The sequence below is a fragment of the Bombus impatiens genome, unplaced genomic scaffold, assembly GCF_000188095.3.
Source record: "Bombus impatiens unplaced genomic scaffold, BIMP_2.2 scf_0036, whole genome shotgun sequence".
NCBI lineage: Eukaryota > Metazoa > Arthropoda > Insecta > Hymenoptera > Apidae > Bombus > Bombus impatiens.
In genome coordinates, this window is record NT_176455.1 from 1,174,246 (window position 1) to 1,193,814 (window position 19,569).

The window sequence follows — 19,569 nt, forward strand, 5'->3', positions numbered from 1 at the left end:
GTGTCGAAATGCGTACGAAGGGTTTGTCTGGGCCCTAGACAAACGGACGTTGCATCGAACGCTAATTAACGCGAGCTAACGTACTACAAGGCACCAAGCAAATTGGAATTTACTGTCTCGTGCCTCGACTTTGTCCCGTTCTGCTTATATCAAGATCCACCGATAGGCTAACAAACCGTGTATCGATGTGCCAATGAATTTCAGTCGAATAGAATTTTACGAGGAATCGTGATTTATGGTAGCAACTGCTCGTAGATGTTCACATTGTCTTCGTCGTGTCTAGTGGTTCGCCAGGTAGGGGAATTTTACGTAAAAAAGTAAAATTTGATGGAAAAAGTCAAGTTTCTTCGTCATATATTATACTTTGTTATAGTTAGACCGCGGATTTTTATGCGCGCTCGTATCTTTGCGAATATAAGTAAAAATGTTGAATTTCGATAGGAAATTGTTTTACCTACCGAGCATTACGAACAAACACTGTGCTTTGGATATTTTACACATTTGTTGTGTATTACGAACATTCTCGCAATTTTGCAAAGTGCAATTTTGCACTTTCAAATTTCCTATAAATGCATAAAAATTCGCAGTCTGGTTAAAGCATCGTCGTGTGGGTTTAATATAAGAGACTGTTGCTTGACGTAGTTTGTGAGAGAGGATAAAAAAAAAGAATTACAAAGAAATATAGATGAAGTCAGTTTGGTATAATACAGGTGAATTTTATGGATGAAATGTAAAAGGATAATTGATAGGTGCGGTAAAGGTGTGTACCTTACTTGATGATATTAAATGCTTGATTCGTGAAACATATAATTTGGCAAACAAAAGAAAGTTTATAAAATAGGAAGCATAAACAGACACTATAATCTTACGAAATGGATATAAAATTTAATGAAAACAGCGAACACGCATGTATATCATAGAGTAGGTGATCGTCACAAATATGATAATATGAAATTGTTAGCACGAAAGTTACTAAAATTCGTAGCGTATCAATTTTAAATTCTCTCTTATCCGCCACTGTATGATATCAGTCGCAAATACGGAATATAAATAAAAATAAATATTAATAAATTCAGAAAAATCTACGCTTTTATTCCATTATTCTTTTTATTCCTCCTTTTCTCTCCCTTCTCTGCAGCCTCTACCTTTCTTCCAAGTTACGTAACACGTTGCACACTTTCGCAAGTAAAACTGCAAAACTGAGAACACGGTTGCGATAGATCAAATCCGACTTTGCATTCAATTCGACGTCACAACTAATATATCACAATGACATGAAAGCGATCATCGAAAATAAAATCGAATCACTGCGGAACTCGACATGGGAAAACGAAAACACGACGATAGACGTCCATTCAGTCCGAGATGATATTTTCCAAAAATAGACCTGCAAATTCGTTGGACAGCAAACATCAATCGATATTCATAAAAGACTGAGAATAGGTCGAACAAGCTCACCCACTTTTGCTTAATCGCAAAAGAAGGAAGGTGTAACATTTGCGATAAAAAAAAGAATCACTGTAAAACGCTTATTAATTGGGTGCTTGAAATTTCAAAACGAAAGGGAACAACGTAACATTCCAGGCAACTATAAACCGATCTTAAACAGGACGAAAGTATTAAAACGTGTCTTACAGTTTCTCAAAAAGACACAAAGCTCTTCCAACTAATTTAAAAAATATAAATATATATATATATATTTATATTCATATTGCATAATATAAGGCGCTAATAATCCTGAGAGATGGACGAAGCTCTAAATAAATAAATTAAAAGGAGAAGCTAATATTAATATACTTTGTAAGTATAATAAATTTATAATATAAAAAATAATTTCAACAGAAGATGTTTCGATCGAATTGATCGAAAAATTGCTATCACGAGAAAGTAACATTTGGGCCAGGAACGCGCGCTTTTTATCTTGAACGAATCGAGCTTTCGCCACGCTACAGCAGCGAGAATTAAAGAGAGGTTTTTGTTTTTCGAAAAAAAAGAGCATAAATAGGGCAGCTCGAATTTTCCTCGTAAATTCTTAACTGCGATCCGAGGAGAACGATATCTTTCGCTCCCGGCAGGATACGTTTTTCCACATGGAATCGACCATCCATTTCCTGTATCGTAAATTGTTATCGAGGATAGGAAAAGAAGTTAGGTCTCGGGAAACAGACCTGAATATTTTTCCGCTGAATTTCTCTCGTTCCATAATTTCCACGAATAATCGAACGGATCAGCCATGTGAAAATCAATGAAAATTTCCTTGTTACTCTTCTGGCGATATGATTTGTGAAAAATAAAATATCTATAGTTACATCGAAATAATAGTCTTCAATTTTAACTGAAAATCTAATAGGACGTGTTACTTCAAAATTTATCGTGTACCACTAGAGAAGGCAAATTAAAGTCATCACTTTTGCTAGTAGATATAATTAATAGGCGAATTTCTTTTTCATTTATGGAAAATCTAAAAATGAGCATAATAGTAGGTCTACGAAAATCAACAAAATATTTGAAGTACGAAATAAATCTCTCCCTATATTCTATTTTTTTTAGTTACGTTTACAAAAACATATTCATAAAAATATTTTCACATACATTTTTACATATTATTTCATTTTGGTTAAAAATAGATTACACTCTGTATCTACATTTGCAAGGACTAAGACCGACCTACTTGAAACTGATTCGTCTTTATCAGCTTTTAACAACGCTAGTTTCTATTCGTTTACGGAAAATTTAAAAATTGAGAAACGCAGGCGTAATATGCAAAAATATGTAAAATGTTTAAATTAGAACACTCGTCGTAATATAACTCATTTTCCTCAATTATGCTCACAACAGTACTAATTTTCATAGATAATTCACAGGTCAAATAACGATTATAAAGGTTTCTAATTAATTGTCCACATGGTCAACCACGATTAAGACGATATAAATAATTACAAAAGAGAATAATTATCAGGTAACTACAATGGCTTTAAAAAATCGATAAACTTTGGGAATAGGAATCGGGTGCTTGTTTCAGAGGATCCATCGTCCAATCCTATGTTAATTGGCTTGTTTTCTGGGGCTGCCGGCGAAATTAATTAACAGTTGCAATTAACCTACATCAGAATCACGTGGAGTGCCATCGTTGGCCGGTTCTTTGCCTCAGTCATCGAACCAGCGCGTTATATCGCCAACATTTTTCCCATTTGCGAAGTGTTACATTTTTGTTTTTCCGCTTGTGCGTGAGAATTTCATTCGAAATGTATATTCTTCATTGCACGTGAAGCATGTATTATTAAAACGTTTCCAAACGAACCGTGAAAATGTTCCAACTCGAGGCGAAATGAAATTCTATCAAAAGCCGGAAAAATATTCGGAAACTCACCTGTTCACATCCACGTCTGTCGACTCCAAAATCGTTCTGGCTTTGTCGAGATGGCCATGTTCCACGGCTGCGAAGAGGGCTGGAAAAATCAAAACGAGGAATAAATTGAAACCACCGTTCATAGGGAAACAGTAATTTTCCTCGTGGAAAGAACGTTGGAAATTTTCATTGTTCCTTAACGAACCGGTAAACGCTCGTTATATCTTATTAATTCATTTCGAAGTAAGAAACATCAAATGTATTAAAATAACGAAGAAAATACTATAGATGAGAACTCTAAGAAATAAATGAATAAAAATTGACCAAAAAAAGAAATTGTACAGTGATGAACAAAAGTATGGACATGTACAGTTCCGTATAAATCTATGAAACGTACGATTCTTTATCTAATTTGTTTATCAAATATCGCTTTGGAGGTTGAAGTTTAAGTACATCATAATTCATTAGACGTTAAACAGACGTGTAGTAAAAATTAATAATAATTGTTCTCAACGAAACGTGAGATTTCTCTTGTAAAATCGACACTGGAATTGTTTAGAAACACACACAGGACGAAAAGTGTAATGTCAAAATAATACCAAAGTTGACATAGAAAATTTTTACAATTTCAGTTCTTCAAAAATAAAAGATCTACGTACAATTGCTTCTGAAGACAAGCGAAATCATAATATTAGCTCTCAGTCTTTGAAAATTCAGCTTTCAAAATTACATTACAAAATTAATTAGAAACGGAATACATATGACTTTAATTACTATAGAATCTTCCAAGTTAACTTATGCTAGTACTTTTCTTCATCGCTGTAAATGTTTAAAAAAATAGGAACTTCTTAAAGAAATGAATGGCAAATAAAGAAGAAAAAAAATCAAAGATACCATGCAGGTGTATGTTGAGAGACTGTGCCGTTAGGGGATTGATGTGCACCGACGAAATATTGTTCGATTGTTGATTTGGCTGTTGTTTTTTCTTGCCGAAACCTTCCAGGAACTCCATCCCTTGCAAAGAGTACAGCTCTGCGTGAACACAAATCAAAGCAACTGGATAAAGACAATCCGCCAGAGGAAAAAATTGCAAGGAAAGTCTTTCCGCGTGCAGAGATAAATAAATAAGCACACGGCTGGACGACGACGGACGCAAAAAAGGATTTTCATTCGTGTAACTATTGGGTTGACAACTAAGTGTCATTACCATGTAATGACAAAATCCGCGATCACTTAGCTGCTAACCCAATGGATAACAAAATCCTGACGACTGTAACTCGATTGTGCAGACCAACCGTCGCATAATCCGTAGGAGAGCAGAATTTCGTTTCTATTCGTGTTAACGCAGTATATACATATAGTTAATTCAACATTCTTGTACAAAGATAAACACAGAGGAGAAGAGTGTTCTTCGCGAAAACTAGAATATTTCATTCTTTCTTATTACGTATTGCGTAATTTTCGTCTAATTAAAATTCCTTTGAAGAATTCGCGCGTCCTCGCTCTCTTCTCCTCTCTCTCGCCTGCAGTGTCAAATGTAGCAATTAGAAAAGAAAAATAAATTGCAATAAGCGGTCTGCAAGGAAATCTCTTCCCCTTGGCTTCACTATATACGTGGAAAATCGATAAAATTACTCTTGTTTCGTAATATATTTATCGACCTAATAAATACGATATTGCAGCAACGTATCTTATATTGAGAGTAAAAGTGGACTAACAGCAATATTCACAAAATAAAGTAATTCGCTGTTAAAAATAGATAGGTGTGCAACGATTCGCTTTGGTACGTTAGTTGGTTTTATTTAGAAAAATGAATTTCTCCGCTTCTTTGGAATAAATTCATGCGAATCATAGATTGGCAGAAATTCAGAGAAAGTGTGGCTTAGTCCATTCCTGCTCTCAATAATTGCTATCCTGCTATCGTAGAGTGTCCTGTGTAGGCATTGTGATTTATCAACAGACACTTCAGCTAAATAATTCAATTTGCCTAAAGAATTCGAAGAAGGTTTATTCACTGAATGTATATGTGAAATTATGCAATCCGACTGTCTATATTAATCGTAATATCGCATTGATTATAACTCTCCGCTAAAATATTCCTATTTATTCCCTGTTTCTCATAACATATGATCAGACCGAAAGGATTGATCCAGTTTATTTAAAGAATTCGAAGGAGACACGTGTCTCGAGTATACGATATCAAGTATCATATATTAATCTGACTATCTACATTAATTACAGTAATATATAATAATCGTTAATGTAAAATATTATATTAAAACTTCGTATGGTAGAAAAGAATTCTCTTCTAAATGCTCTCTAAAATATGAGCCAATTTAGCGGAAGAAATTCGACAAATTCTCAAAAAAGCTGATAGCCCATACTTGATCCAGAAGTGGTCGTGACAAGAATCCTATCCATGGACTCGGCATCCCTCGAGTCTTTCATCGACTTCTTCCTGCCCACCGTCACCTTGCTACGAAAGCTTCCACCGCGAGCATTGGTCCAAAAATTCGCGATATTATCCACCGTCCTGATCCTGCAGGACTTGGATGAGCAAACCGAAGTCTTTCGAACTTTCTCGCCATCCTTCCGCCCTTTTTCCGTCGCCTCGATCCCGCGGTCATCCGCTTGCCAGTCGAACAACGTCGTCCCATCTACCGTGTTCAACGCCAAACTACTCCTCGCCGCCTCTTCGTCTTGTAAAATCACGTCGTTCACCGACAAGCTCCTAGCTTTCGTTACAGTGAACACGGGACGATTGTTCTTATTGCACTCGAAATTCGCCTCCATGTCGAACACGGTTCTGTCCTCGGCGGATTTCCTCGTTTCATCTTCCGTTGGTCTGGCGGGATCTACGACTATCGTTAACCCAGTATCCTGATACGACTTCTCGACGGGGCGTTCTTCCTTCGTTTCGACGTGATCAGAATGCTCAGGTTCGAACACGAAACTGGAAAAGGACGAGTCCAAGGAACTGTCCAGCCGGAAAGTAGGATTCTCATAGGACAACTGGCTACCACAGAGAAGGTTTCTCTTCTCTTTCTCTCCGTTCGACATGGACGAAGTCTCCTCGTTGCTCTTCCAACGAAATATATGAGTTACTCTCGGGGACGAGGCGTCGTTGTTCCTCTTCGATGATTTCTCCTGCTCCTTGCGACTCTTGCCCATTATTCTGTCCGTAAGGCACAACTTGCTCTTCAGGTCCCTGGTGATTTTACGAGACTCCAGCTCACTCGAGGAAATCGAATGTCCCAAGCTGGGAGACGTCGAGAGACTGTTGAGGGACTTGTCAGAGTCTTTCGACGAGTCTTTCGACGAATCGTTTGGAGGAATTTCGGGGCTTTTGGTTGGCCACGTGGTCTCTTCTACGAGGGACGTTTGATTTCGGCGTTTCTTCGTGTCTCGCAGTGGTACCGGGGAAAGATCGAAACCAGAGTTTAAACGAAGACTCGCGTGGTTTCGCAGCTTCGACATGAGCTTTATCGATGCACGAAAGGATCTCGACCGCTTCAAGGTCGACATCCTGTCGCTCGACGATCGCCTCGAGAGCAATTCCATTTTGGGACTGGACGCGGATAATTTGCGAAATTTCATCTGGAGGATCCTTCGATGTTTGCGGCTGATTTCTTTTAATGTTCGGAAAGTTTCATTTGGTTTTTCTCGATCTCAGCCAACTTAACCTGTGCGATCACGCACAGTGTATTACGTATGATATCACATTCGGTTTCTTCATAACTCGTGACTATCCTCGTTGACAATTTCGTTGAATATGCACAATGTTTGACTAAATATATCCTTCGATAGAGACTCATGTTACGTTTGATTTTCTTTGGCAGGAAAAGACTCCTTTCTTCTTTGGTTTAAGTAAGCTGAAATGTCACATTCTCACAGTAACCTCAAACGCTGACGATATTCCGGTAGATAAAACACAGACTGTTCTTTCTTTGGTCGGGCAAACACGATGAACATTTCCTACGAACGACTGAAAGTGTCGAAAGAAAAATTTACGACAAATGTCAGGTATCGCGAAATATATTTGTTGCGGCGAGAAATAAGCGTCCATTTGGATTACAGCCTATAAATATACTTCGTTTCTCATCAAGGTTAATAGCTCTCTTTATGACGACATTAAAAACATCGATACGTGGAATCGCCGTCACTCGCGCGAACAAACAAAAAGTAAAAATCAATACTCTCCCGAGAAGACAAGAAAAGAAAAAGAAAAAAAAAGGAGAAAGAAATAAGAAGAGTAGAAGAAACGAATGCAGTCGTAAGAGCAATAACGTGGACCGCATTTTAAATCGAAATCCTACTCAATTCTACCGTTCTCTAGTTCCATCTGGAACAAGTCCCTGGGCTTGTTAAACGGTTAGATTACTCACAAAACGCGGCTACACCGGGAAAATTCATATTCCACGTCAAACGAACAACCGTAATTTCTAGGAACATGATAAGATAAGAGTTATCCGAGTTAGCCGAATTTTAATACCTTGAAGCACGATCTTGAACTATGCACGAAATAATCAAACTTGTATAGTATGAACCAGTGTTATTAAAACAATGAAAAACGATGAAACAATTGGAACGATCCTCTCGTAGGGTTGTTTGATCTTCTATCGTGTAACAACTGACGAAAGAAACAAATTAACTCGTAGAAATAAAGTAATATACACCCGCCACAGAATTACGTCAGTTGCAGCTGAGAATATCGACGTTAGCCTCGCGGACTTTCATTTTGACGAATAGAAATTACGTCCTCGTAGATAACCATGATCTGCGATGTTGAGCTTGCAACGTAAGTACGCGATACGTTTATTTCACAGTTTATCACGCCGGTGTTAATAACGAGTTACATAATCTCTTTGCAGATGTAGATGGTTCAACTTTTGCTTCTTGTAATCGAATTTCACGCGTTCACACGACAAATGACATGTACATAATAGTTAGTCTGACTGAAATATTCTTCTGACTTTGATAACTCTATCCGAACGAACGAGGAAGAAAATGAGAAAAGTTTGAACGCTATCGCGGACGAATTTCAAATCGACAGACGCTCGTTGCGACCAACACGAGCGAGTCCGAACGAATGCGTGTCACACGACAGACTGACGTATGCCCGTAGCGAAACGATTTTATTATTTACTTAGGACACGCACCCGGTCGATTCCAGTGCGCCAACCACAATTACCCATTACGAAGAAGTGGACTGAACGTCGACTCTTCCTCCTCGAGACGAGCGTGACAATTTGTTAGCCCAATCAAACTTATTGCCGGCGTCCGTAGCTGGCCATTGGATCGCCAAGATCGAGGGCATTGCATCGAGAGTGGCCAAAAGAGTAAATCGAAATGGTTAGAGCAAGTATCGAGGAAGTGGATAAACGGAGATTTGATTGTCCAACGTCACCGATCTTCTGATTTACTTCTAATCGATATAACGCGATCTTAATGTTTCTATCGAATAGATTGATTGCCTCTGGAACTGTTTTCTGGCGAGAGAATACGCGCGATATTTATTGGTTGGATTTAGGATTCGATTAGAGAAGCATCGGAAGGCAGCGAATTTATGGCACGAGTGTTTCTTGAAATTGTTTGGAATTCTTGACCGAGGGATATGCAAAGTGATTTTGATAATTGATTTCAGATTTACTGAAGCATCGGAGAAGATTAAATCGGACTACAAGTATTTTCTAAAGCCGTTCGCAAACTTCTGTGCACAATTTGAGTGGATGTTTGTAACTGCTTTAGAATATGAATTAGAATTTTACGAAATATAGAGAAGCGTTGGAAACGAATTTCTAAACTGGCTGTACGAAGACGCTGAATACTTTTAAACCTTCTATTACACTTTTGCGATTAGTCACGGGAAACTAACAAATGACTGACGAATTACTTTTCAACTTCTACCATAGAGATAGATGTTCTGTTAACGTTAGATAGCTTTGGGATTAATGCCGATGACGAATCTTTACAAATTTGTTTCAATTGGGAAAGTTTCGAGATCTGTACTTAGTTTAGAAATTATTGATAATCCGGAAATATTCCTGCATTCGTTACTGTAACTTTCATCATGGAAACAGATATCTGATTAAGCTTCGTCAGCCATGGAATTAGTACAGAAAATAAATCTCTCGGAATTTCCTAGTTTTCACAAGTTTCAAGCTTCCCGAGTGTCTCACAAATTATTGACAATGCACAAATATTTTTGCATCTGTTGCAATAATTGCTTCAATTATTATGCGTCATAGCTATAGCATAAACGTGTCAAACTTTGATAGCCCTAGAATCAATCTTCCTGGAAAATCTGTAAAATATTTTAATTTTGAGAAGTTTTACGATCCGCACTCGGTGTATAAACAATTTAAATCTACAAGCGTTCCTGCATCTATTGCTTCGATTATTATGAAATATATTATGGAATAAATAAATAAATATTATAGAATATTTATATACAAACTAAATGTATATATTATATATATATAGAAAATTTCTAACTCCCAAAAGTTTCGGGCATTCTGAGTATCTTACTCAAATTATCGACAATCTATAAACAATTCGTGAAGCTGTTATTCCGATACTCTTAGAATTAAAATTAATACTGATACCGAATCTCTGCAAATTCTCAATCTCGGATAAGTTTTAACGCTTCCTGCTTTTACTCGTCTCCAGTAACATACGAACATGACTGGGCAATTTCTAGACCTTTCTGCGACCGCATCTTGAGCAGTTACATATTGCGGCTCTTGTATTGGGTCGGCAACTAACTGATTGCGGACTTTGTCATTAAGTAGTAATGACAGTAATGTATGAAACACGCGCTTCATTCACCGATATGCGACTGGAAACGAACAAAAGCATTTGTGTACTGAACGAAGCAACTGGCTAGCGAACTTTGCCCGTAAACTTCGAGGAAACCTGGAAATCGGACAAATGGATGGTTTGTCGACGAATACAATTAGGCTAGAAGATGAAAGTGAAATAAGTGGTTTTGCAAGCTTCACGAAGAAGACGCATCTCACCATTGCAATGAAGAATAGAGATCGATCTGAGCATCGATCTCATCCGAATATTCTCTTTGAGATCAATCGGCTGGGTTCGATAGAATGACCATTGTTGTCGACGAAACTTGTGATTTGAACGCCAAATAGAAATTCCTTGCAGATATATGCGCAGCGAAAATCGACTGGTCGACCCTTATCGAAAAGTAAACGGTGTCACGAGAGAAAAAAGACGTAGATGCTAAAACCAATAAAATAATACGTAAAAAGAAAAATCGATGGATATGAAAATCGTTGTAGGAACGAGCCGAGGTAAGTGCAAATTAAACAGAACTGACGGAAATGATATTATAAGCACGTCGATGATTAGATAAACTCGACAGACGGACGATTGGAGGCTGGCAGATGGTCGAATTGTTAATTTTGAAATGTTGATAAGCACACAGCGTAAAAGAATGTGCAGTCGGACACACAGGTCTGTGTACGCTTATTGAATTTTACGTATTTGATTTATAGAAAAGGACATAGTAGATGCCGGAAAAATCGTAAATTGTAGGTCGTTTTTGATACCTGTGCAGCGGAATATAAATTTGTATTTTTTATACATGTTTTCGTTTTTTATACATGTACTTCTTTACGTATATCATTTTCCTATACAATGTAAATTTAATAAAATTCCATATTTGGGTTCTAAAGATATTAATGTAATAATAAGTCTGCTTTTTTAATGAATTGTGTAACTTATTTGAATATGTAAGTCGTACATATATAAGTAAATTTAAATATAAGTTCAATCAACATAAAATTTGATACGATTTCTCAACACAATCTAATCATCGTTGTTATAATTATTTCAGAATTGAAGAATGTACGTAGGCTTATGTAAGAGACTGTATGTTTTGCAACCAACTGGACTGCAGAAACACGAGCAGCTTGGACGTACTCGGATCGATCGAGAGGAATAAAATCGCTCTCTTGCGATACAGATTGGAGTTCGTTAGAAGTTAACGAGGTAATTACGGTTCGTCGAGATGATAATGGGATAATTAAAGCCAGAGGTAAGTAAATTGTCAGGGGAGGATTGATTTGTCCAAGATCCCGTCGACGCTCTAAGAAACTGGAGAAATCAAACGGCAGCAATTATCGACTTTGCAACTTAAGATATTACAAACTCTACAACAAGCAATATTATCTCTCAATGATTCCTTCAAACGACGAAATCCTCCACTTTCGAACTTCAAATATGATAAAGACGAGAGCAAGCAAAATAATCTTTCATTGAATCCTTCAAACGGTAAATTATCGACTCTAGAATTTGAAATATTAAAAAAAGCAAAAAAGAAAAAAAACAAAACACGCGATATTATGTTTGATTAATTTCTGCGAGCCGCGATTATCGACTTCAGAGCTTCGAATATTTAAAAAAGAAAAGCAAAGAATATTATCTGCCGGCAATTCCTTCAAATGGCAATTACTATCGGCTTCAGAGCTTGAGACTATCGAAGAAAGAGAAACTATCGATATTTCTTTCGAATACCTAATTTTTCCGAGTGGCAATTATCGTGGTTCACAAGAGAGAGTACATCAATTTCTTCATCGAGAAAATATGTATCTGGATATAGAATAGTAGAAGGGGTAGAAGAAACAATAGAGAGATGAAGAGGATACATATCAGTAACTTCCTCTCGTTTTAACGTCTATTGTGCTAATGGCCACTAATAACGCTTCCGTTTCCCCTTTCTTCTTCGTGATTACTGTCTCACGATTGTTACTACGAAAGATCGTATCGTCGTAATTCCACGCTCAGATTTCCAACGACGTTAAAAAACGAAGAGGCTCTATCATCTAACGAGATACACGTTCGCCATTTATATTGCCTTTCGAATTCTCTCGATATTATAGAAGCCTATTTCGAGTCTCATTTAACTAGAAAACGTAGCAGAGCAACCCGTGCCGCGGTAACAATGTTAACAAGAGATCTCTTTTTTTTTCTTTTCCTTCTCGATAGAGAGAAGTGGCTTTGCCGCATCGAGACGCCGATTCCATCGGATGGGCTTCAATCCGAGGATATTACTTTCCTCGGCAGTCGAATGAAATTAGAACTTTTACTACTTCCCTGTCGAAGCAACTTTTTCGCCACCATTAAGAGCTCCAAGCAACGAAAGTGGATTACATTACGGAAAATTGCTTCGCGTTTTCTTGTTCGATGGAGCTGGATTAATCACCCTTTGGAACGTGCTGAAGGGAATAACAGAAAAGACAGGAGAAAAATCATTTTATGGCCAAGTCGTGATTTTCCGCGCCGCTCGATCCCACTTCCCTTCGATACCAAATGAACATTCGATGACCAAAATGAAATTTCCGTCATCGATAATGGTTATTCATAAGCAACCTGAAATTAATAAAAACCGACGAGGATTGCCGATAATCAAAAAAATTGAATGCCTAATACTTACGAATAATGTAATATAATGTAATATGTATTTTTTTATATTTCTAATTCTAATTTATAACAAGATTTATCGTTTTATTATTACTATTATTATTTATTTTGCTATTATTAATTAGAATTTTGTTTTACAAATTATACAAGTATAAATACAGAAGTATAGAAGTATAAAAATTTATGCAAAGTACAATAGTATAGAGACAAGTACTGTATGAAAAATCTTCGTGAATGTACAAGATTGTGGCAAGCGAAAATCGGATGCGAATGTGTGAACCAGGAACATTGTTCCTGGGGATCCAGGCGCGGGAAACCAGGAGAAAGGGCAACGAGGGCAAAGGATACAAAAGACAGAGTAATAAACGGGCATCCAAGCCACTGTTTTATCTCTCCACAAGCGTCGACGCGCTGTCACCGAAGCAGAAATCCTGAAAAAACGATTTGCGGCTAACGGGGCCTTTTATAAGCCACGTTTAGTTCGATGTGCCGGGTTAGGAATCGAACGACCACGTGTCCTCTTTGTTAATCTCGCAAAAGGAATACGAATACCGATTTCGACGAAAAATACGATATCAAAGGAAAGGAAGCCTGGAAACTCTCCTGACCCTGACAAAGAGTAATTAAAGCATCTGTCCTCTTTTATCGCGTCGTGCTCGTTATATCTCGTCGATAAATTACAATCCATTTTCTCTGAAGTTACTGTACTCTGGCATTGTTAATATAGCGTTGTTCCGTAACGAACCGCGTGCCACCAGCAAGCCATCGACCGTGAAATTAATGAATCGTTAAGGAAAGTACTAATAGGGAAACATCGGGTGAGGAAATAACAATTTTTTACGATAATTCTTGGATCCTCGCTACGGACAGATTAAGACAAAAGTTGTTATCGATGTTGAAAATTGAACTAATCCTTTCAATATTTACATATATTGTTCATATATCGTATACGTGCACCTATTTGATTTTATATTGTATTTATGTATGGTATTATATTTATTTTACACGTTAAGTTAACGAGAAACTAATGATTTTCTACGAACAATACGTAGTTTCTTGTGGAGTGAATGAATCGTGTTTATAAATTCAAGTTGCTTATTCAAAAATCCAATATTCTATCAAAATTAAATACACTCAGTGATGTGTGTTGTAGGATATTTGCACCGCTGATAGATTCCATTATTTTAGCGCGGATTTCGATAAAGTGAAGTAGAACCCTGTTTTCAGCGGATCATTTCTCGGTTATTATGAAATTCCCAAATAGAACGCATAATTCATTGAATCTATAGAAACGAACAAATCGCTAAGAAAAGGAATACCGGACTAGTGGGCTGAGATAAAGTAAAATAAAAAAAAATTCTCTAATAAAGCGCACGATACGCGAAAATTAGGGCAATTAAAACGTAGAACGGCCTTGGACAGATGAAAACGTTAACAATGGATCCTTTTGAGGCGTTCTCCCTTATCGGAACACCGTCTACGATAAACTGCAATCTACTTCCTTTGCCGCGTGAAACTACGGTTCTTTGACACCAGACGAACGCCTCCTTCCGCTCGTCAAGCTCTTCCAACTGACTCAAGACGCATACTTAATGAATTCGAACGACGTGTTACAAAAACATAGCAACACGATGAACATCAAGATACCACTAGACTGTGAATACGCATAATACCTAAAAATGTACAAAATGTTACAAGTCAGGTATCCGTTATACAACGTACATATATAATTTATAATATTTAGAAGATTTATAATAAAAAACAAATCTCTATGTAGCCTCTATTACCTTACCGTTCTAATTGGAAATTTTTAATATTTTATTTCTTTAGTATTTCAATTAGTATTCTTTGATATATTCCATTTCTTCCTGTTAATAAAAATACGCGTAAATATTTGCAACCTAATTATTACATTACAATGCGAAATTAACAACCAAATACGATTTTGGCAACTTGAACAATTTATATAAGTCGTAATATTTATAAATCTATCTGTTTTACTATTTCTTTGTGTCCATAAAAATATAAGATTACGAGGATACAAGACTCACACCTACGATGAATATTGTCGAGACGTGCTATTGTAAGTAACGTCCCTCTAATTTTTCATGATAATAACTTTTCATGATAATAATTTTTAACTCGTCGTTTGGTGAATCATAATAACGAGAAGAAGGCAAACTGCCGTGAGATCATATGATAGAGATGAAGCTAAAATATCAACCCTCGGCGAAGGCTGGATCAATTCTGACTCATGTAGTTGTTTCACGTTTATTACTTTCTAAGTTACATTTAAGTGTTATTATTCCATCAAACAATATATGTACATGATTTTGATAACGAATTTATTGTTTAAGTGGATTTTGCTGTCAAATTATAGTCAGCCCTTCGCTTCATTATTATAACATAAAATAAACAGTGACTCAATCGCTGCTGGGCGGGCATTAAAGCCAGGAAAAGATACGTAATCATTTTTAATTTTGATTCTAAGAAATATAACGTACGCGCTTAACCTTAACCATTTACTAACGCTGCTGCACAACGCGTTACTAACACGAACGACCAGACCAGTGGGCGTTAAGCTTAACGTTATAGTAAATAACATGCTTACGAACAGTTAAACTTAACGCTCAATGACCACATACTATGTATGTATGCATTATTTTCCTCGGAAAAATATTAAAAAATAATGATCTTTCTCTGGTCTTACAAAATATCATACCTTTAATATTTAAGCTTCGTTGCTATTATTTAATTAAAGTGTTCAATTAAAGGAAAATAAATATATACATATACATATATGTATGTTGAATTAATCTTGATCAAGTTAAAATGTTTTTCTCCAAGGAAGCAACGTTTAATACGTTTTTCGAAAATTCTATATATGAGATAGTCGAAAGAGAAAAGGCAATGTCTTTGGGATGTCAAGAGAAATGTGAAGAAAAGCGAAAGAAAATACCTAAAACTGGTGGGAAAATGTCCATGAACGAATCGACTTATGGTTATGCAACCTTCCATGCATAGAAGTTTACCTCGCAAGGACGCACGTGCGTCCGTTCACTACCGTTCTCGAATACCATCGAGAGCAAGTCGACCATTCGAGTTGAGATAGCGTTCATCGTGTTTCCCAAGAAGGAAAAGGAACTATGTACTCTTGTCTGACGACAGCCATTTTCTGCCATAACGCGGTTGCACACTTCGCATATATTCGAAAATCTCATTCTCAACCTTATTTCGCAATTGCAAGTTAATAAAATATTATAAAAATAATTTTCTTTCTTCTAGAAAAGTCTCTTAAGATGTTACTTTAATCGTTTCAAATAATAATAGGTTAAGTACGAAGAATACGATAAAAATAATTTTCTTTCTTATAGAAAAATTTGATAATATATTAATCGTTCCAATTGAAAAGGTAGATCGAGCGACAATATGTACGAGGAAAAAATATTTGGCTGACGTATCGATTGATCTGACGATAAATATTAAATTCCAATACTTGTCGTGGCAAAAATGACTGTCTCGATACCAGATACGCCTGTCAGCGTAATAGATTACCTGTATTTTGGATGTTACACTCGCGACACGTGATATTTGTGTACACTCTGTGACACGGTGACGATCCCAATTGTAGATCGACACCTTATACCTCTCTAACTAGGTTAATTCACTTTAACGACCTGTACATGAACATTATGCAGTCCACATTTATGAAATGACTAATTAAGTGACGATCAAGTTTGCTTAGCAATTACGTCGCCATTATCGTTCGTAAAAAAATTTACATAACCTGTATCTTCTTGACAACCTTATACTAAATTCAATTCGTCAAACTCTTGAAAAATAAATACAAGGTAACTCGTTATCAATTAATTTTTTAACTATAGATAAAAGAAACTGCGATATGCTATTTGAACGTTTACTCTTTAAGCAAACAATCGATTTCTCGCGCGTTACCGACCGAGCAGTGCCGTTTGGAGGCAAGCGTCCCCTGTTCGAAACTTAACCTGTCACCTTCCACGCACTTTTCATTCTGTTTCTCAATTCACCACGTTTCACCGCCAACTCGCAATCTCCTTACAAGTCGTCGACCAACGTGCCTCGACCGCGTAACCAGTTCTCACAACACTGATCAACAATTTCTTCCTCCAACCTCTTCATGTTCGATGTTTCTTGTCGTTACCGGGTGGTTATGTTTTCTCCATTTTATTTTCTTCCTTTTCTCAGTCGTAGTTTTCTCCGATTCATTCCAAGGCACACACTAACGAACACACTTTCACGGAGGCTAAACGTCACATTTTTCACGAACGTTTCTCGACACGAGTTTCATGGATAAACACACGATACTCGTTGCAGAGCCGGCGACAACGATGTGGCATTACTGGCGGGTACACATGGAACGCGACCCTCGGCGGTCGAGCAAACAGCTGCCGTCTAGCCCCCACCATACCGGACGCCCCCATCGTTCCAGCACTTCGTTTTGACCGTACCCTTCTACAGTCTGCCTTTTTATCAATGAAGCTTGGACATCCGAGCGATTTCTTTCGTTATGAAAATTTAATTATTGCGATAAATTTTGGGAGAAATAGAAATGTTTGTTGTACGTGATTATACGCATATGGCTGCGTTTCAACGTGGATGTATTTATTATAAGAGCGTGTAATAATTAGGCTGTGGAATTTTATACTTTCATGGAAATATAAAGCGACATTAATTCATAGAACGAATACAAACGTGCAAAAATATAGAGTGCAGTCGAATAATATTTATAAGCGGGTACCTTACCGACGTGTTTCCTTACGAAAAGATAAGAAGATACATAATGAAATTTTTTTCATGCGGCACGACGCTCCGTTGTCGAGGAAACCGAGCTTGAAAATTCGCAAGGTATAATTGAATTTGGTTAATTACCGACTGGGTAGGATCAGTCAGTAATTTATTCTAAATATAATATAATAAATATTCTAAATATAGTATATATATATATATATAGCGAAAATAAGTAAACGATGGCGAATAAAATTTACGTTTAAGGCTTCATTTTCAAGAAAATAGAGTCTGGGCCTGTTTAGATAACAATTGGCCTAGTATACGCTTATGGTAAATTTTCAAATTTATTTTTCTCAGAAGCAAAGCGTTTTGCGGGATAATTTTACTCTACGTCTTCGATTTATTTTTACAGAATAATTGTATCTGTCCTATCAATTATTTACTATTGTCCAATTCGGAATTAGCCATGTTCAGATATACTCGATAAATTTTTACACTCGATTTTCTCAAAAAACGAAACGATATATGAAAAAATGTCATTCCATATTCCTTTCTTATTTTTTCATAAGGAATCGCTGTGCCTGCTTGCGCAGGTTATTCGGCTGCATCCTGCGTATAGAATATTCAAAGTATAATACTAATTATAGTACTGCGAAAATATGTATGTTTTTAATATATCAAGCCAAGGGATCGTTACGCATTTACGGAAAATATAATAATTCAGAAATGTATAGAGCGCAAATATACCAAGTACAATGTTCATTGTTGATATTGTAGAAGTTTCACGTGGATCTATCGAAGAAATAAAAATTATTTTGTTGTACAGTCATACGTGGCTGCATTTTAATGTGAATATAATTAACGTAAGGGCGCGTAATAGCCAAGCTGCGGGTCTTTATGTGTTACGCATATTGTTAAATAACAACGACGCGTCATCTACAACAAAAATCTCAATTTCTAGAACCTGCTATGTTGCCCGTGTCAATATTTGAAGACAGATTTTCCCAGCTGATCGAACACCTGTGTTTTATTCTGCGAGATATCTCTAACGTTTTGTATCAACAAATTTAATTTCCGATAACTAACTTCAAATTCCACTCTTAACATATGTAAAAACCAACTAAAAACTAACACACGCGAGTTATCGCAAAATCCATTTGATCTTGATAGGATAATAAAATATACATCTTCGTGAGATGATCAACCCCTCCAAATTGTTTCCATATATATACAGGGTGGTAACTGGTGGTACAAGCGAAAAGGGGTGATTTTACGCGAAAAAAGAAGTCGAAAATATAGAATAAAAAATTTTCTTTTTAATTTTTCCATCGAGACAACGATCTACAGTGAGATCCATTATAACGAGACGTGATAAAGTGCACGCGTACCGAGCGAAAATTCAAAGGCGATTTTCTCGAAAACAGAGCTCCAAACGAAAAATTGTTATTCTATATTTTCGACTTCTTTTTTCGCGCAGAATCACCCCCTTTCCCCTTGTACCACCATTTACCAACCACCTTGTATATATTCTTTTTTTTTTCAGTGGGTACGTAACTTTTTGAATCCAGGCAACTTTTCCGGTGAACTTGTGAAAAGCAGGGAGTCAGAAAAGCATGATACCGTGACTGGTGCAGTTTATGCAGAGTGTTGGGTCGCGAACAGGTATACGAGGGTAGCTACAAAGGCAGATATGTACAAAAGAAGCACGTTTCCGGCGAGCGCGTGGCATAAGCCGATTGCATTTCTCAGACATTTTAAAATGCCACTCTTGCATGCTAATAGTTATGCTTTATATTTATGCAAACATAACGTGGAATGCAGATACAGATTTCTACAGATCACGTAAACGCATTCCTTTATCATATTTTAGAAAATTTTATTTTTTTTATTATTTTGTTATAGAATTATGATAAATTTACTTTTATCCTTTTTATGTAAAGAATGAAATTGGAAAAAACGAGCGGTGGTCGGTAGACCGAGGTTTTCTATGCATCCGTGAAAATTTTAAAATG

At 36.7% G+C, this 19,569-nt stretch overlaps 1 protein-coding gene across 11 annotated transcripts in view; it reads right to left on the reverse strand.

Annotated features, from left to right (window-relative positions):
• LOC100744875 overlaps nt 1-19,569 on the reverse strand; it is a 183,714-nt gene that overhangs the window by 14,455 nt on the left and 149,690 nt on the right. For 4 of the 11 annotated variants that reach the window (XM_033322397.1, XM_033322395.1, XM_033322408.1 and 1 more), the window contains 2 exons: nt 4,244-4,381; nt 3,371-3,449 (listed from right to left, as the gene is read on the reverse strand). In XM_033322397.1, the coding sequence (XP_033178288.1) occupies nt 3,371-3,449; nt 4,244-4,381 (217 nt within the window). Of the gene's footprint in view, nt 1-3,370; nt 3,450-4,243; nt 4,382-5,733; nt 7,335-7,896; nt 8,479-16,345; nt 17,156-19,569 lie in introns of those variants that run through there. The other 7 variants (XR_001102527.3, XM_012389514.3, XM_012389518.3 and 4 more) reach the window with 6 other exon arrangements.